We start from the raw sequence: 19,972 nt of genomic DNA, 5'->3' as shown, positions 1-19,972 counted from the left end.
CCCTGGCTCCTGGGCAAGGAAGATGAACAGGGATGGACTGACTGGGGCTGGGAGTGTTGACCTTTAGTTTTCAAGGCTGATTATTTTGCAGTTGGGTCTGATTTGGGAAGAAACATGCTGTGAGTGACAGCTCCTTCCTCCATTCATGAGAACATCTGCTGCTGTGCAAGTTGGGTTGGTTCCTACCCTCGCCCCATGAGCATCCGCTCCCTCCTTGCTTTTTACTTAAAAGATTGCGCCGTCGCTTCTGTCCACAGTGCTATCTTGGCTTAGACAAGAGGTTCCTATGTGTATGTATGGTTTTTGTACCTGCCACATCATTTTGTCTATTCTTCTCTTTGCAGTAGGTATTCATTTTTTTCCTCTTATATTTTATTCTCAGGGGTCATTTTTTTTCTGTTAAATTTGTGAATGGTGTGAAAACACTTACCAATTTATCCTATTTTTAAAATATAATCTAATTTTTAAATGTTTTTTATCATATTATGTAGGGACTTAAAGTTCAACATATCAATACTTGATGAAAAATACCTGTTCCTTATTATGCCTAAGATGTTTGAAATGCAGTGAGATAGTGAGGTTAAGTTTGATAGCCTAAATCATTTGATAATAACAATAAGCTTGTCTTCTGGATGGTTAACAACCTAAGTTTGCAGACCAAAATTAGAGAAAAAGGAGGGCTACAAGGAAAGCCAACATTTTGGCCCTAACCTTCTAAGGTCAGTTAAGACTCAGGACATATGAGAACTTGTACTGTAACGTCATGTACCTCGGTAGTGTCCCAAATTTTCTGATCAAGAAGATTATGGGGCCAAAGAGGAAAGTGATCGATGATGTAGAGTGTGCCTAAGGAGAGTCACATGGGGAGAAGACACTCTCTCAGGCTTTCACAGAAAGCACCTTGGCCAAGCAATGGCCGTGACTCATCCACATGGCTGACACTGACAAAGGTTCTACAATCTGAGGTACAGGATCTCAGGATAAATCAAGAGGGCATTTCACTGACCTTCTCAGACCAAAAAGCTACAACTCTTGCTGCACAGGTCCTGCTTTACCTTGGTCTTAACCATACAGTAGAAAAGTATGAAGACGAAATATAGGAAGTAAAGCCATGTTGTTATGTTGAGCTGTTGGGGACTCAGGTCAATAATTTCTGACATTGCCAGTTAAACAGAAGACCCAATGCTATTATGGGCTACTGGACTCTTTTAGAATATTTTGCTCAGTTTACACACCTATAATATTCAATAACGGAACTTAGAAAAAATGGGGTATACCGATGAATGTCCATTTTGTATCTGTGTATTCAAAGTGGTTAGGATGGATGTGTAGTTGCATTCTCTTAATGAATAGAATGATTTGTTCTAGTGGTGTTTGTAAATAGGAATCTCAAGTCCGCATCTGGTACAGCAATTAACCACTAAGAAGAATATATGCAGTGTGTTATTTGTTGAAACTGTACTTCCGATTTGATTTGAAACTGTCTCATTGCTGTTTATCAATAAAATTTTGAAGAAAAAAAGATAAAAAAAAACCAAAGTGGTTAGGATAGATATATAGTTGCATTCTCTTAATGAATAGAATGATTTGTTCTAATGGTGTTTGTAAATAGGTTCTCAAGTCCGCATCTTGTACAGCATTTAACCACTAAGAATATATGCAGTGTATTATTTGTTGAAACTGTACTTCCGATTTGATTTGAAACTGTCTCATTGCTGTTTATCAATAAAATTTTGAAAAAAATAAAAAAATAAAATAAAATTGCACAACTAAAAAAAAAAAAAAAAAACACTTACCAAATGCTTTCTGCCCATGTACTGAGAAAATTCTGTCATGTTTTTAATCAAGGAATGTGGTGAAATACGTTCAATGATTTTCATGTGTTAAACAAACCTTGCTTTCTGGGTAATTTGTGAAGAAAAGGGGTTTATTTAGCTCCAGGTCCTAGAAGGCCAAGGTCATCGGGCTGGTGTCTGCTTGGCATCTGATGACGGCCTCCTGCTGGGCCAGGCATGCCCTGGCATGGCCAGGGCACCCCATGAGGAGGTGAGCAGTGGTGTCAGAGGGAGTAGCCTCTGTAACAAAGCCACTGCTGTGGTGACCCATTAACCCATGGACCCACCGACCTGGGGACAGACAGGCTCCCCTACCATCCCTGGTGGAGACTCCACTGCGGTGTGAGTTTTGGTGGGGACACCGGCATCACAACAGTTTAAAATGTGTTTCCCAAGCTATCCTTTTCCGTGTGTAAATTTGTCTTCCATCGGCTTCTTTTAGATCACTAGCCTCATTTCACTTCCCTGTCACCTCTGTGGCTACCCTGAAACACAGCACGCACCCGCACCCATGCTGTATCAGCTATCAATGCATCACTTCGTAGCTCCACATCCCCTTTGTGCTGCCAGTTACGGGAGACTGAATCTTTCTCCTTGCCAGCTGGGACAGAGGTAAACTATGTATGCAGAGGGCGCCAGAGAGGCTCCACATAAAGGAGGAATTTCTTCTCCTGAACGGTGGTGTACCATCTGCCTGCTGTGCTCCGGAAGCACAGGGTTTGTCCAGAGCGGGTTCCTTAATGGTCAGCTGAGCAGCAGCACGCAGTGGCTGGCAGCGTCCCTGGTGCCTGCCCTTGTGTGTGACTTCACCCCAGGACTCTGCACCCACGAGGTACCTCCCAGTGAGTGGCTTTCCCGGCAGTTCTAGGGTGACTTTGACCAATGGAATTGGCAGAAGCCAATGGAGGGCAATTAGCCCCTCCTGGCAAGGTTCCTTTTCTGGATTCCTTCCACGCTCAATCTTGGGAGCAGCGGAGGTGGGGGAAAGTGGTCAGATCCTGGGGACATTTTGAATGTGGAGATGATGGGATTTGCCCAGAAAGTGGGATGGAAGCGCAAAGCTGAGAGAGTTATTTGAGTAATGGAAGGGGGAGAGCAGATTGCAGAGGTGGGAGCAGGAACAAAGGGTATACAGGAGGAAGCAGAAAAGGAGGAAGGAAAACAAGGAGGTAGGAATGATGCAGGGCCCAAAAAGGTCGATGTCCTGCTTATGCCAAGGGATGGCTGGAGCTGCATGCTAGCAGGAGAGGACGCCAAAAGGAGCAGGAGAACAGACAGGGCTGGCAAGAAAACCAGCTCATGTTTTAAAATAATCTTTTATTCACAGAGCATACACATTTGAATGTATATTCTATGCATATACTTCAAATTCTTAATAACTGAATAATTTACAATATAGTATAAATCACAAAATATAATCTTCCATGACAAGCATTTCTATTTGCATAAAATCTGAGGTAAGCCATCAGATGTTAATTGGTATTGATGTTAATCAATAGGAGAGAATCAGCTTTCAGTGACCAAGTATGACAATGAAGATTTACAAGGGCAGGCAGATTGTACCTGTAGATTCTTGTATCCTCAGAATTAAAGAGGTAGGTTTTATGGTCAGAACACAGACACGAGGTTTGCTAGTCAGTAGTGTATTCTAGAATACGAAGGTGTAAATCAGAAACCTAGTTGGCAATCATGTTGCCTTAAGAATGGAACTGTATGTCCTAAATGATCATGTGGAGATCATAAACTACAGAGAAAAGAGGGCAAATTAGTTGTCTATTTCAACCATTGAAATAATGTTTTAAAGAATTTGGAAAAAAGATTACTGTTTTTTCAAGTTACAAATCATTAATTTTTTATTGATCAAAAGATTTTTATCCACAAAGCCCATTTTATTAATTAGTGTTATGTCTTTTATTAACTGAAGAACTACCTAACTTTCACAATTAATAAGCTGTGTTGAATGACAGGTTTTGTAAATGAACCAAAAGCCTGTCAGGCACAATGAAATGTGATCACTCAGGCAGCCTCTGTAGCCTCATTCTGATAAACATGTGGTTTCTACTCCCCTTAACACCCTCCAAAGCTCTTCTCAGAGCTTTCTGGGAAGCTAAAAACGGTTGAAGAACCTTTCTTGCCTGACCATTTTCATGAGCACATTGCACCTGTGTGGAATGAAGCCGTTAGCTAGACCAAAAGCTATTTTTACATTTGTCTTGAGTTTTCCTTCTCTCTGTTTCATCCTTTGGTCTTCCCTTGCTCTCTTGCTCTCCTTTCTTCTGTTTCTCTTCTAACCCATCATCCGCTCCCCTTCCTCTTCGCTTTCATTTTCATCCTAGTCCTGGAAATGTTTTCCATGGGTGGATGCACCTCTTCTTTTGTTATACTGTCTTTTCCACATCAAGCTTGTTCTAATTGGCTTCCTTAGTTCTTTTTATGGAGAGTTTAGTGTCAAATAGTTTTGGTATTTGTGTGTGTGTGTGTGTGTGTGTGTGTGTGCGTGCACGTGTGTATGTGTGTGCGTGTGTGTGTCCTGGGGATGGAGAACAAGGGCAGTGTACATACATGCTAGGCACACACTGTACCCCTGAGCTACACCCCCAGCCCTAGTAAATATCTTGGAATGTGCTGTGATTATCCACAACTGTGAGATGTTCGCATGTCTTGCAGGCACCATCTTGTCACTGGCTACTGATGTCATAAAGCAGTCTCTTTGGTGTAAGTTCTTGTATAGAAATGAAGCAGCAGTCAATTCTTAAATTTTCCCTGTTGTCTGGTGGCCCTGTGAAAGAGATGACTTGTGAGCGACAGCGTGGGTCTCCTTATAGTCCTTCTCGTTTCTTATTGCTTTGGGACATGTTTGTCTAACATCTATTTCAAGTTCTACAGATGCTTTCAGGGAAGGGAGAGGCTGGACTATGACTGGGACTCCTTGCCACGTCACCACTGGCCGCCTGTGGGTCTCATGGTGTCTGTACAGTTCATGAGGCCGTCAACTTAGCACATCTTGTCCTCTTACCATGTGCCAAGCGTTCACACCTGTGACACTTGTGACCTAGCCAAGGTCACACAGTGGATGGCAGAGCCAAACTCTGGAAGTCAGACCCAAGTGTGATGTGCCGACTCGCATGCCTCATTGCCCCTGAAGGAGGCTACTCCCACATGGACGTGAGGCCCAAACTCTGACTGGCAACTGGAGTGGTCTGTTTTGCTTGTTACCTGGCGGCCTGCCCACTTCAGCGAGACCACAGATTCCATAGACTCTAGAGAGGGTGTACTCACTCTCTGATTTATTTAGTTTTAGATTTCAGTGTTCCTAGCCCCCTGATCCCCGGGCAGGATCTATGACTAGTGTAGTTGCAGGATGCATGGCAGGGTGGACCCTGGGCCACAGGACCCTTACCTGGGAGCTCCAGTGCCACTCTAACCACAGTGCACCAGGAACAACTTCCAGTTGGGGGGTGTTAAGGGGAGTTTTATTTGAAAATGATTCCAAAACCTGTAAGAGACAGAAAACAGGGAAACATGTTTCAGAAACCTCAATGCCTATATTTTTTCTGGGATCTTTTTAGTACCTGGTACCCAGCTCTCTCTCTGCAACAGTGTTTCTGAAAACTTCCCATACCTTAGCATTTTTAGCCTCTTAGAACATTGATAGGTTCTGGCCCTAGTATAAGTTGATGAATTACTGTGGTGGTCATATAAAATGACTGAAGCCCCAAAACAACAGCTTATCTTCCCAGAAACCACCTCCTCCTTCACCCCCACCACCAGTCCTAGAAACAATTTCCTTTCACTTTTCCCACACCGCAAGGGAGACCCCATTCAGCTCTCTGGGTGTCACTAAGCCTGCCTGTCAGACTCTGCCCCTAGCAAAACTCCACATAAGACCAACAATCCTTTGTCTCAGGTAAGAGGATCTCCCCCATCTCTCTGTCATTGATCTGCTCTGTGTCTTTAGAGTTAATAAAGGTTCCCCCCACTTCTTTTACTTCTTCTCTACCACATTGTTGAAAAACCTAACAAACATGATGACCCAGTCTTGTTTTCATTGTAATATTTTGAGCCCAGCCTTAAGAAATTCTCCCTGGGGGAAAAAAATTCTAGATTCATATGTTGCATCCAAAAGCATTAGGACCTGGCATTAGGGAGCAGACAGGTAAACACGATATTCTGAAGGATGATGTGGGTGGCCTGCATCTAGCACCAGCATCCCCAGCTCCCAGGAGTTCAACCTGAGGAAATCCTTAGGAAAGTGTGCAAGAGATACTTCCATGTCCATTTGCCCAATCACTATTGCAAGTACAGAAAAGCTAGGAACAACTTAAGGCCAGCAAGATTGGTTGAGTAAAGCTGGAATATTGTTCACGGTGTCAGGTAGGCAGACATTAAAAATAATGATGTAGGAAAATATAATTATGTGGGAGATTACTATGATAAACGTGCTGGTATAAAAGCATGCACAGTATTGTTCTGTTTTTATTTTTAAAAAGTACCTATGTATGTGCTTGTAAAAGGAAAACGAAGATTAGCTAGACACTGAAGTATACATTATCCTGTCTAGGTGATAAGATTATTTGTGGTTTTAATTATGTTTGTACTTCACACATATTTTTCCAAATTTCTAAAGTAGATATATATTATTTTTTATAATGAGACAAAAGTTTAGTAACCTCACAAATTGCATTTTAAGAGCAACAAGAATAAACAGGGCTGTGACTGCTTCCCTGGATTTATTAGGGCATCCTTTTCTGTTTATGACTGTTGTTATCAAAGCACAGTGTAACAAGACCATCTTCAACAGCACTGCCATCCCTGGAATTTCTAAGATGAATTCCTTTCATAGAGAAATCTTCACAGTTCCTAAAATTTGTCACATTCTTTTTTTCTTTTTCTTTTTTTTTTTTTTTTTTTTTTTTTTTTTTCAGGACAAGACATCAGGTATGTGCTCAGCTAAAAATGAAAAAAACTTGGGGTTTTCTTTTTTGCTTTTGAAATATTTGTGGTTGACCTGTGAGTCTTAACCAAGGGATAGTGAGGAGAGACTTAGGGGTCAAAAACCGTATTTAGATTGAGACGGAATTATAACGCATCTGTCCTGGGACTGCATTAAAAAAAGTAGCAAAACGATACTGCCCACTCAATACAATTGTTTTCATTTTATTGAAAACAAACAGCCACCGAAATGCTGATGCACCTGGAAGTAGGCCAAGACAACATTGCATTTACTGTCACTAGGAGGGTGGGGCAGGAGATAGTCACCTCAGCACGGATGGAGGATGTGGCATCAACAGATGGGGTTTCCAGACAAGGCTGGGTGGAGTTGCTTACTTTGTATTTCATATATTTTTACATTCTTTGAGACGTTTAAAGTTGGGCCTGGTGACAGATAGCACTCAGGAGGCTGAGGCTGGAGGATCACCTCGAGTTCCAGGCCAACCTGGGCTACATAGTGAATTCTAAGCCAGCCTGAACTATAGAGCTACACCCTGTCCCAAACAAATAAGGAGATGGAAGCAACGCGGGGGAGACAAGAGTAACCTGGAGGTTGCAGTTACCACCATGAGCCTCCTCAAGAAGCCCTAGAATGAGATGACCCCAGAGAAGCTGCAGAAGCAGGAAGAGGAGGAACTTAACATGAGTCCACTTTCTGTGCTGACCCAGTCAATCAAGAACAACACCCAGGTGCTCATCAACTGTTGCAACAACACGAAACTCCTAGGCTGGGTGAAGGCCTTCGGCAGGCACTGCAGCATGGTGCTAGAGAACGTGAAGGAGATGTGGACTGAGGTCCCCAAGAGCAACAAGGGCAAGAAGAAGTCCAAGCCGGTCAACAAGGACCACTACATCTCCAAGATGTTCCTGCGTGGGGACTCGGTCATCGTGGTGCTGCAGAAACTGCTCATCGCTAGCAAGTAGGGGCCGCCTCCCTGCTGCCCCTTGAAGACCTGCCCTTTATCACTGTACTGATAATAAAGTACTATGTGTTTAAATAAACAAAACAAAGCAAACAAATAAGCAAAAATCCTTTTAAATATAATTTTAAAACACTCAAAAGGAAATAAATAAATATTTTAATACATGTCTGTAGTTGCAAGCTCAGGCAGATACTACACAATGAGTTTTGCTGAGATATCTTAAGTAGTTAGAACTTTTACATTAAACACCACCCATGTGGGAAGACCTGTGGTAATGTGGAGGAGTCAGTGTTAATCGCTCTCCTTTGGTAATTATTTTGCAAATATAAAAATGGAAATTGCCATCTCTGAGATTTCACTTTAAATATTCCAAATAGGATCATAAAGACTTATACAGTTAGAGGCACAAATTCAATGGGCCATTTCTTTAGAGCAACTCGACCTCCAAGGTTATGTTGGGGGTTGGCCCAGGCAACATGTGACATGGAAGACCATAGTAGTCCAGTGGCCATGGCTTTGCTATGTAAATGCCTCCTCACCCTCAGCACATACTCTTTTCCTCCCAGTACCAAGTGTCCTTGCCTTTCCTGTACCAAGTACCACATCCAGAAGTGATCAGGAACACATTTCATATGAAGTTATTTATAAATGATCCTTTTAAAACTTGTCCTTTCCTACACATTCCTCCTCTGATGCAGACTCCTATCCAGGGTGAACTTCCAGCTCCGGGGCAATAGCCACAGTTTCTGGACCTGGACCTAGACCTGGATCTGGTTCTTTAACTCCTAGAGAAGCAATGCAGGCACAGGTTGGGATGCCAGGGGTTGTCCCGGTGCCTTTAGACTGGGGAGAAGTATAGATGGCAGATCCTAAGGCTCCTGTGCCTCATGGCCCCATGACTGCTGCTGAGCTATCTCCTTGAGGACTGCTAGGAGATGCTCTCAATGACTCATGTGGAGGGACTTTGCTTTCAGGCACTGGAGAAGTGAAACCTGAGGTTATCTGGGTCCACCCCATCAGGGTCCTCCCATATACCATGCCTCTGGCCATGACAACCAAGGCCCTTCTGCACATGATATGAGAGGAGGGCCAATAGCAGATGCCAGACTGCTAACTGGAGAGCCTAGAGGACCCATGAAAGATCAAAGGGGTCTACATATGGATGGCAGAGGAGGTAGGGAGGCTCAAGGGATGGATACTTGAGTGATGGAAACTGAGGTTTTAGAGACCCGAGTAATGGAGCAAGGAAGAATGGAGACCTGCACTATGGAGACCACAGGGATGGAAGCAAGATGCATAGATGCAAGAGGATTAGAAATGCGGGGCCCTGGACCTAGTTCTAGAGGCTCTATGACTGCTGGGATCCAGGGACCGGGTCCTGTTAATATAGGGGCAGGTGGCCCTCAGGGACCTAGACAGGTCCCAAGTGTGTCAGGAGTGGGGGATCCTGGAGGCAGCAGGCAGGGGGCCGGCATTCAGGGCACAGCCAAACAGGGTGGTAGCCAGCCTGGCAGTTTTAGTCCTGGGCAGAACCGGGTAACTGTACAGGATCAAGAAAAAGCAGCCTTGATCATGCAGGTTCTCCAGCTGACTGCAAACCAGATTGCCACGCTGCCTCCAGAGCAAAGGTGGAGTATCCTGATTTTAAAAGAACAAAACCAGAAGTCCACTGGAGCTTCTTGAAAGGTTTTGGAAAGTACTTGGCTATAGTGTCAAGAAGTTAATTTCGTAGTGGAGAACATGAGTACAGAAAGTCGACTTCTGCAGCCCTGTGTTTTATTGATCGGGTTCCTTCCTAGAACCTAATCTCTTGTCTTGCGTTTTCATTATTGTCTATTTTTATTTCTAATTGAGGGTAAGGGGGAGAGAGAGTCGGTCTGTTCATTTTAAGTCACTGTAAATATGCAAAAGTAGTGCTGAATATGATTCCATTATGCCAAGTAATATAGCGTACACAGCAATATAGAAATGTCTGCAGTATGTTAATTACATCTTTAAAAAACTGAGTAAAACTGAAAACTGCACTTACAAGCTAAAAGGTGACTTGTTAAAATGTTAATGTACCAAGTTTTACAAATGTTCAGTTACATAACAAAAATTTATCTCCATTATGTAGTTTTGGTAAGCCATTCAAAATAGAAAATCCTATTTCAAAGGCATTAAATTGCAGTATTATATTAAACATTGTTTTAGTTCTCTTGGAATAATTTTGAAATGTTAAACCTGGGGATAAGTAAATTGATAGTGCTAGAATTGTTTTTTAAAAGCTATGTTACTTTAAAAAAAACAGGGAATCTATCTGGTTTGATGTTACTTCATTTATCTCGCTTTTTATGGACCGGCAATAATTCTGGCCTGAGAGGATAGTCCACGTTTAGTTAAGTTTTCTCTGAAGAGATCTTATAATCTCTCCACACCTTTCTATTGCTGAGAACTCTTCAAGCCCTATGCTTGACTCTGAGAATTCTCTCAGATCCTTGGCAAAAATCAGTGTCAAGGAACCCTTGATCTGCATGAGTTACACATGGTCTTGGCTTCTCATAAGCAGTAGGAAATATTCAATTAAGTTCCAACTTCCTGGCTACTAGCATCCATATATAAATTGTCCATTTGGCCAACTAGTGTGAGGAGTTTAAAAAATCTTAGTCTCAATATTTCATATGCCTTTTTAATGTTCATAATCGGCTTTTCTACCATTTTAGCAGAACAGTTGAGGCCTAGGTAGGTAGAGAAACCCATATAAATTCAATATTTTGTTCACTGGGCTTAGTAGTCATTTCACGTTTTACAGATAGTCTTTTAGTAGTACACACTCAGGAGATGTAGTAACAGTTATTAGGGAATGTGATGTTAGGGATTGTGACAACATTTACAAAGTTTTTTTAGAGCTACTAATTTATTTTCGAGCCTTGATATGGACACAACATTTGTATGACCAGGTAGCAACTAACAGAAGTATAAGCTCCGGAAGGCCCAGTAATCTTCCTCTGGAGAAGAAAAATCAGCATCAAGTGGCAGAGGAAAAAGTATTTAATATAAGGAGAGAGCTGAATCTTAGAAAAGGAGTTATTTTCCCTTTGTAGGGCCTTTATATTTTAAAAGGTTAATTCATTTTTTCAGTATTTCGATCCCTGTGCTGTTTCCTACTAGTTTTTACTCTTTTTTTTCCTTGTTGTTTATACTGTTAAATTCCCCACGTTTTCTGGGTTTTATCTGTACTGCGAAGGATAATTCTCCTGCACATGTGTGTGATAGTTCTGGCAAATATGTACTAATTCACAGAGTTGGTGAGCTTACTTTTAAATTGTTATTTATTTATCCCAAAGCTTTCCCTGAAGGGCTCTGTGAAAAGTATTAAATGTTATAGTAGTCTTTGTTCTGGTAAAAAAAATCTGTGAAGACTGAATAAAAAGGTTAAACATTAAAAAAAAAAAAAAAAGAAAGAAAAGAAAAGTCCTTTCCTAATAAGATTTACTTTTAAAAAAGCTAACAAAGGAATTAAATTCTAATGGGGGACTCTTATGTATCTGCTAGCACTTGGGGCACAGACTGTCACTGACTGCTTCCTACACCTGCAGTGACCTCTGCAGTGGCCCGGGGAGCGGCGATGTTCTCAGACTCACAGGTGATGGTATATGTCAGGATCCCGCTGGAGGCGCGTCTGGAATCCTATGTACAAGTCGTCCCAGAGCAGACCATTCTTCACCACATACCTGATGACATCAACCCGGCTCCGAATCTGAAACAGACAGGGAACAACCTACAGAAGGTCCTGCGCTGGTGGAGCTTAGTGAGGAATAGCCAGGAAGAAATGACATACAGGGGTCTACTGTCACCTGTGCTAAGCAGTGGCCTCAAAATGATGGACTGACCCCACACTAACTTCTCCCCTGTTTGTCCCAGATCTCAGCAGAATGTTGATGAAATGGTCATGCAGATATTAACTGTGGTCATGAGGAACAGAGGCAGGGAGTCACCACAGGAGATTCGTGTAGCTAAGTGAGTGAGGAAAGCAGTTGACAGTGGCTTGAGAGGCAGCTCTGGGCGGCAGCATCCAGAGAGATGGAGACGGATGGACCGTGGGTGGCGGCAGAGACAGATGCATGCGTGGCACCTCCAGGAACAGATGGCTTCTCGCAGCCCCACGCACACTCCCGGATGAGAGCACTCAGCCATTTCTGTGAATGAACGGATTCGGGATGGGGGAGGACAAGAGCAGCTGACGTATTTGGGAAGCTGGTAGCAAGGGTGTCCGTGGTTTACCCTTAGAAGTCCCTTGTCTTACTAGTGGGCTTCTCACTCTTGTGGCTTAAAGCTTTCAGGTGACCCCCAGACTGTCTCTTGTTTTGTAGTCTACAGAAGTAAGGTTTGCCTCATGCTGGGTATTTCACGTTGATATCTAGGTTTCCCAGGCCAGCGGGAGCTCAACGGGGTGGCCCCCTTCAGTGTTGTCTCCTCCTGTCTCAGCCCCGCGAGCTTCACTTGTCTCTGTGATTCACCACAAGCTGCTCCACAAAGCAGGGTTTCTCCCAAAGTGGAATCGGAAAACAAACTTCAGCTGTAATTAGTAGCTGGGGTTACCATGGCAATGGCCAGTGTTGTGGAGAAGGTTATAGCTCACTATTCTCTTCTCAGGGGCCACTCTGTAATGGCAGGCAAGCCAGAGATAGGCTGCCTCTGGCTGGCATTTTTTTTCTCTAGTTATGTAAGTACTTTAAATGTATGACCCTAACATGAGAAGCATAGAATTCTTTATCCTATTTTTTAAAATGTCTAATTTTTAAATGTTTTTTTATCATATTCTGTAGGGACTTAAAGTTCAACATATCAATACTTGATGAAAAATACCTGTTCCTTATTATGCCTAAGATGTTTGAAATGCAGTGAGATAGTGAGGTTAAGATTGATAGCCCAAATCGTTTGATAATAACAATAAGCTTTTCTTCTGGATGGATAACAACCTAAGTTCGCAGACCAAAATTAGAGAAAAAGGAGGGATACAAGGAAAGCCAATATTTTGGCCCTAGCCTTCTAAGGTCAATTAAGACTCAGGACATATGAGAACTTGTACTGTAACGTCATGTACCTCGGTAGTGTCCCAAATTTTCTGATCAAGAAGATTATGGGGCCAAAGAGGAAAGTGATCGATGACATAGAGTGGGCCTAAGGAGAGTCACATGGGGAGAAGACACTCTCTCAGGCTTTCACAGAGAGCACATTGGCCAAGCATTGGCCGTGACTCATCCACATGGCTGCACTGATAAAGGTTCTACAATCTGAGGTACAGGATCTCAGGACAAATCCTGAGGGCATTTCACTGACCTTCTCAGACCAAATAGCTACAACTCTTGCTGCATAGGTCCTGCTTTACCTTGGTCTTAACCATCCAGCAGAAAAGTATGAAGACGAAATTATAAGAAATAAAGCCATGCTGTTAAGTTGAGCTGTGGGGGACTCAGGTCAATAATTTCTGACATTGCCAGTTAAACAGAAGACCCAATGCTATTATGGGCTACTGGACTCTTTTAGAATATTTTGCTCAGTTTACACACCTATAATATTCAATAACGGAACTTAGAAAAAATGGGGTATACAGATGAATGTCCATTTTGTATCTGTGTATTCAAAGTGGTTGGGATAGATATATAGTTACATTCTGTTAATGAATAGAATGATTTGTTCTAATGGAGTTTGTAAATAGGATCACAAGTCCGCATCTTATACAGCAATTAACCACTAAGAAGAATATATGCAGTGTATTATTTGTTGAAAAATAAAAAAAAAATAAATAAATAAAAATGTATGACCCTGCCTTCAAAGAAAAATCCCATGAACTGCAAAACCCCAATTTTCTAAGATTCATAAATCAAGTAGTAAATTATTGGCTTTACTGAAATTTCAACAACATTCTCCTCAAGAGCAAGTACTGTATAACACATAAAAATGTGAGTAAACTTATTAAAAAACATTTAAAGAGGATTCCTATTATGTCTGCTATAGGACATAATGGGGCTGGACATACTTAGGTGGCTGAAACAGTAAACTGAAGGACATTCAAGTTGACTTGAACGATTCTTTTTTTTTTTTTTTTTTTCAGAACTGGGGATTGAACTCAGGCCCTTGTGCTTGCCAGGGAAGTATTCATTCCACTGAGCCATGTCCCTAGCCCTGACTTGAATGATTCTTTTGGAGTTTAAATTTGCAGTATTTGTTCAACAGCATCATGCATCTAATCCAACACACTAGGAATCATCCCAAGAGAAGGAAAACAACCAAAGCTCAGGCAGGTTGAGTAGCTTGTTTGAAGTCTTGTCAGCAGTGATCACAAGCAGCAGGCCCAGGACACCATTCCTAATCTTAGCTCTGTCTCTAAAATTGTGCCCCTTTTCTGGAGACCAGGCGACCAGTTGGCTTTATCCAACACGCATCAAGAGAAGCACTTCAGGTATTTTAAATGACCCTTTTAAATATTTTAAATGCTGATTTAACTCTTTTCATAGAGACATGGGCAGGTTCACTTGGAAAAGGAGATGGTGTTGAGCAGATCCAGAGAAAGGTGCAGCTGCAGGGGGCTCTGGTTCTGGTCCAGCAGGTGAGGCTGAGCAGGTATTTGCAAGGAGGATGAAAGCCTGTTTTCACTAGCACCTCAAAGGGAGGCAAGTGTGGACTTCACTTAGCAACAGGGCTTCAATGTGGCTTGGTAGTTGTGACGAGTGTACAATAGTAAAGTAAGATGTAAGCAACACTCTGTGCTGTCCTTGGAGCTTTTCTGAAAGGAAGAAAAGGGAGACAGAAGGAGGGAGGAAAGGAGTTAGGGTGAGAGTGGAGGAAGGTAAGAAAGAGGAATAGGAGAAGGAAGGGCAGGAGATAAAGAGGAAGGTAGGAAGGGAAAAGAAAAAGCCCCCAGCCCCTTCTCTGTTGCTTACCTCTTCATAGGGATGCTCCCGGCTGGGTCTTTCTTTTGGAAAGGATAAATCTAGAAAGTCAACTAAGTAGTCATAGCCTCCAGGAAGAGGGGTGAAGTCGTCATCTGTTTCAATCATCTGTACAAATGACAACATGATGAATGGAAGAATGTCAGTGAGGGGGTCAAAGTCTAAGTCTGAGACCATGAGACCCAAATGTTCCTAAAGGACAGCACTGTGTTGCAATTTTGAACAGTCTCTCTCCTCTCCCCACAACCCCACTCCCTTCTGAACAGTCCCTGAATTTTCAAGGAGGGACTGTTGATCCCACTGTCAAGTCTGTTCTCTGCTTGCCATTTTGCAGAGCTTTATGAATGCTCATTGAAATTGGAAAATATGCAGGGGTGTCCTATATTTCTATGAAACAGAAGGAAGGAACAAACATTGAACTGCATACCCTGACCACCAGGTTATAATTCTTAAATCCAGCCCAAGTGAAATATTCTTTTATCCAGGATGAGTGAAGGAAGATTTCATCTCCTACAGCAGCGTTCAAGGCGTTCAGATAGGGCCCAAAATCCCAAGAATCCTTGTAAATCTTAGTCCCTTCAGGAGGCTCTATGATGCCCTTGCTTAAAGACATAAGGGTGAGAAAACAGTGAAAGAAAAATACAACAAATAATGAAATCAAAGTTAGCTCTCACATAGCAAAGGTCAGTAAGCTGGTGGCTTCGAGGTGCTAACACAATCCTGGGGGCCCCATGTTAGCCTCAGCCAGACGGGGTCCCATACGTGGCTGAGTCATGCATTTCTAAGTCAGATATCACTTGAAGAAAAAAAGTCCATGTCTGGGAGAAATACCATTCCTCTGTACCTCTTTGGTTTATTATCTTATTATTTTTTATTTTTATTTTTTGGGAGAACTGGGGATTGAACTCAGACCCTTGTGCTTGCCAAGGAAACACTTATTCTACTGAGCCATCTCTCTGGCCCCATCTCTTTGGTCTAAATTATGAAAATGTTGACCATGGTTTGGTTGCACTGACTTTGTGTCTCCACATTCTTGCTTCCCCATCGGACTAGAAAAAAGTCTGATGAAAGTATGAAAGTAGCAACTATGACAGTATTCAGTAGATGCTCAATTGTAGCTGTTGAACATATACTGGCTTTAGCCTGTCTTTGAGGTATGTGTGAAATTTTGTGTGTGGGAGAATTGGTGCTCTAAGAGTGCTAATGCCGAGCTGACAGACAGGGGAGTGATTTTATCTCAAACTGAGCCAGCAAGGTGGTCAGCTGAGCTCAGTCCTGAAGCTCTGTGCATCCTGTGTGAGGATGGAGCTCTGCGTGGAGAGTGGACTCTGAGATCCTGGGCACTGCACGAGTTGGGGCTGCGCAGGGGAGACACAGGCAGAGAATCGGGCACCTATTTCGTGAAGATGAGGCAGCAGGGCAGAGGCCCTCTTCTCAAAAGAACACCTTCAGTAGGCTGAACGTGTTCTCAAAAGAACACCCAGAGCTACAGAGGCACAGGTTTGTGCAACAAGTCCTTTACCAAATCCCAAGGCCTCTCACGCTGAGGTGGACCTCAGCCTTTCCCCTCCTTGTGAGTCTCAGCTCAGAGCCTCACTGATCTCTTCCTGTACACAGCTTCTGCCTCCTGACTCCAGCTGTCCCCCACTGTAGCCTCTTCCCCAACGTGTTCTCTGCACAGCCTGAGTCGCTTTTCTAAAACACAGGCAATTCTGGACTGAGCTGTCCTGTCCCCTGTTCCCTCACAAGGCAGGTGCATGCATAGTCACTGTTTGTCCCTGCACTGTGTGTGGGTACTGCAATCCAGCAAAGGCAGTTCTTCCTTCCCAGCATGCTTTGATGTGCTGGAAGGACACAAATGCAGATTCTGGAGTTCAGTCTCAGATCTACTAACTGCGTCTCTGAGGGGAGCCCAAGGGTCTGCACTTAGGAAAGTCCTGACCGCTATTCCGACAGTCACAGACTCTGAGAGTTAACTGCTACCAGATAGATCTGGAGGGCAGAGGAGAGAGTTTTGGAGATGTACACAATTCTCTTGAAGGCCCCCTTATAATTGAAATGATTAAAAACATTTTTGCTCTTAACCTGTAAGCATTGCAGCATCTAAAAGGATCTGAGTCAAAATAGGAAAAGGAATAGTTTTGTAACTTAGAAAGCATCTCGTTCAGTGCAACGTGCTTACGTATTTTCTATGCTATTCTTTCGTTTTAATGCAGGGCTGGTTGTGAGCAGTGACTGTGACATTGCAGTCTGACCATGATTGGGATCCGCAGACCCACAGTGTCAGGCTGCAGGCTGCTCCGTGGGTCAGGAGGAGCACACAGGGTCAAAGGCCACTGCGTGATGCCGGCAAGAAATTGTACAGGGTGGAGTTGAGGCCAGGCAGGGAAGAGTAAAGGGCTTGAGACAGATTCATGGAGGAGAATTGAGCAGGTTGGATAACTAGCTTGTTATGGGAAGTCAGCAAAAGGGTAGAGTCGGCCGATGCCTTTCATGGAAACTTGGAAAGGAAAGGCTGGGAAGCGGCACACACTATGTGACAGTGTGGTTTATGTCTAAGGTGAAGAAAGGGCTCCATTTGGCTTGAGACAAATAATTACAAAAATGTAGAGGGTCTAATGTCAACACTTCTTGGATTGCATCCCAGTGCAGTCCGACCCATTCTCAGGTAGTATTTCTAGAAATGGCAATTAGTAGTGTTTGCAATGGTGTGAGAACTTTCTTACTGCTTTTGACTTACATGCACATGCATGTATTTGGAGCTGCATCAGTGGCCCTTAATATACACAGATAAAAACTTATTAATAATAGGAAAGAACTTACTTTTTACTCTCTAGTAAGGTTCTGAGATGAGGAAAATGTTTGAGTAATTATTGTATAGGGTGAAAAGCTTGGGAAAGAAACTGTCTCACTCTAGCTTTAAAAAATATTTATTAGAGTTATTTTATTTAAGTAATAAGACTTCTATTTAATAACCTGATGGGTGAATCTTTCTGAGTAAGAAGCTTAGTGTACTATGTGACAAAATTTAAGATGACTATAAAATAGGGACCTGTCAGGAGACCAGAAGTGAGCTCTCTATTTTCTCATACTATTGCAAATATTTATACAGCATTCTTATCCTCTGTACATATGTAAAGCAAACCTGTCTGTTGGATCTTTCAGCATCCTGCCTAGGTCAAGTGTGGCTCCAGGTCGAGGGGTCCATGTGACTATATCTGAGTTTTTCCTGATAAGATTGTTGAGCTGATTCGGGTCATTTTTGGTGTTTGTTTCTTTGATGTACCTGGGAAGTAAGAAGAATCCCACATAAGAAAGTTGATTCTCAGAGGCATACTCTGGTGACTACAACGGCAGATTTTTTTGTTCTCTATGTTCCATTTCCCAACACCCCTCTTCTCACATCATGGAGAATAAGACCATACTTTATGCCTTGATGTGGTTCAGAGACACAAACAACAGGGCTACATTGGAGCTAATGTCCTTAATGAGAAAAATTACCTCACAAAGAAGTTATGCATGTCCTAGTGATTTGATTTGAAACTGTCTCATTGCTATCTGTTTATCAATAAAATTATGAAAAAAAGAAAGAAAGAAAGAAAGAAGTTGTGCAGATCTTTTGTCTCTAAGCATAATCATATAGTGTCTAGAATTAACATGCTGTGTCCCAAGACTACTATAATTACTTGGAAATTGTACTCTTGTATTTAATAGTAAACATACCAGCTGATTAAATATTATTGGGCAACCATTATACAGCGGTCTTAACATGAATACATTGCTTTTATTTCACAAGTATGCCATGAGACGGCTGCCACTACTGTGCACATGCTAAAAGAGACCAGGTGTCTTGCCAGAGGCCACCCCACTGACAGGAAGTCCAGCCCCAGCTCTTTACCAGCCGGGGGCTCAGCCTTTACAGGAAGCCACAGGTAGGAGGCCTGCCCCAACTTTGGAAGTAAGTCTGAGAATTCTCTGCATTAAAAACCATTAAAAAAAATCTACCAATTACAAAAGAACACACACAACCCATTCTGAGATCTAATATTTAACTGTGCTACTGATCAGAGGTAAGTGTCTCCCAAACAACTGCCTTTCTCAGAAAGCTGTAAGATGTCTAATTCTGTGTCAAACTGGCAGGTGAATGGGTGGGCAGGGACAGGAAAAGGGAGAAGCAAAGAAGGTAGATTTGTCAGTATCACTTATCTGGCATAGTTTATCTAGAGAGACATTTATGTTAAAGGCAATTCTACTTTCTTAGCCTACAGTTTGGCTTCCCAGACTTGATATTTTGGTCAGATGGACAAAACATATAATCTGATCAAACTATGTGGTAAAAGTAGAAACTGTAAAAAGTTTCCTTCAGTAAGAGACATAGTTGTTATTAATCCTCCAACAAATATAATCCCTCACTTCAAACATATTTATTCCGTTATTCTTCTCATTTTCTGAAGAAGTTTGGGAAGTCTTCTTTCCTGTCTTCATGAGGTGTGCTAAAAAAACCAGGGTGAATGCTGCCTCTAAAGGCTATCCCACAGGAAGGCAGGCTCGTGAAACTATGACAGTGGCTCCATCTGCCTTATTCATCTGACCTGGCACCTTGCAACTTCTGGGTCTTCCTGAAATCAAACACTGTGAAAGGTAAATATTTTGAATCCATTCAGAGTATGGAGGCTACGAGGATATCGCAAGTAAAGACACTCATAAAAAAGAACTTCCAGACTGCTTCAGAAAGCAGCAAGAGGGCCAGGGAGATGGCTCAGTAGGATAAGCGCTTGACTGGCAAACGCAAGGATCTGAGTTCAATCCCCGGTTCCGCAAAAAAAAAAAAAAAAAAGCAAGAAGCAAGAATGATGAACTGGATGTGTTAGAAGTGAGGGGAGAGTATTTTGAGGGGATTACTGTGTCTTTACTGTAATAATTCTCTATAATTTAAACATTCACCATAGCTTTCAGTCACACCTCAAAAATAAATACCTGCATTTCTACAGCACTAAATGATGAACATTACTCATGACCTTGGAATTAATTTTGCAGACACAAGTGAGGACATTGTTGTTGCACCTAAAAATGTTGGTATCTTTTCCCTTCTTGCTCATGTTATTGTCCTGTTTGTCGCAACATTTTCTTTAAAGTAGGGCCATCACTTTTTCTCATCTTCTTTTTTTAAATTTTTTTTAATTTTATTTATTTATTTATTTATTTATTTATATTGTGTGTGTGTGTGTGTGTGTGTGTGTGTGTGGCCAGCTCAGCCCACCGGGGGCAGGGCTGGCTGGCATGTGGT

The 19,972-nt window shown here is 42.4% G+C and overlaps 1 protein-coding gene and 2 pseudogenes across 3 annotated transcripts in view; 2 read left to right on the top strand and 1 right to left on the bottom strand.

Annotated features, from left to right (window-relative positions):
- Positions 1–3,259: 3,259 nt before the first annotated feature.
- LOC101576406 (cytidine monophosphate-N-acetylneuraminic acid hydroxylase) overlaps positions 3,260–19,972 on the bottom strand; it is a 93,338-nt gene continuing 76,625 nt past the window's right edge. For 2 of the 3 annotated variants that reach the window (XM_023700007.1, XM_023700009.1), the window contains 6 exons: positions 17,831–17,971; positions 15,113–15,287; positions 14,677–14,793; positions 11,374–11,489; positions 5,236–5,331; positions 3,260–4,614 (listed from right to left, as the gene is read on the bottom strand). In XM_023700007.1, the coding sequence (XP_023555775.1) occupies positions 5,256–5,331; positions 11,374–11,489; positions 14,677–14,793; positions 15,113–15,287; positions 17,831–17,971 (625 nt within the window). In that variant the 3' untranslated portion in view covers positions 3,260–4,614; positions 5,236–5,255. Of the gene's footprint in view, positions 4,615–5,235; positions 5,332–11,373; positions 11,490–14,237; positions 14,520–14,676; positions 14,794–15,112; positions 15,288–17,830; positions 17,972–19,972 lie in introns of those variants that run through there. The other variant, XM_023700008.1, reaches the window with a different exon arrangement.
- On the top strand, positions 7,262–7,774 carry LOC105743354 (annotated as a pseudogene).
- On the top strand, positions 8,383–9,433 carry LOC105743353 (annotated as a pseudogene).

The sequence above is a fragment of the Octodon degus genome, unplaced genomic scaffold (genome assembly GCF_000260255.1).
Source record: "Octodon degus isolate 3935 unplaced genomic scaffold, OctDeg1.0 scaffold00119, whole genome shotgun sequence".
Taxonomy (NCBI): Eukaryota; Metazoa; Chordata; class Mammalia; order Rodentia; family Octodontidae; genus Octodon; species Octodon degus.
This window is presented reverse-complemented; position numbering and strand designations above follow the sequence as displayed.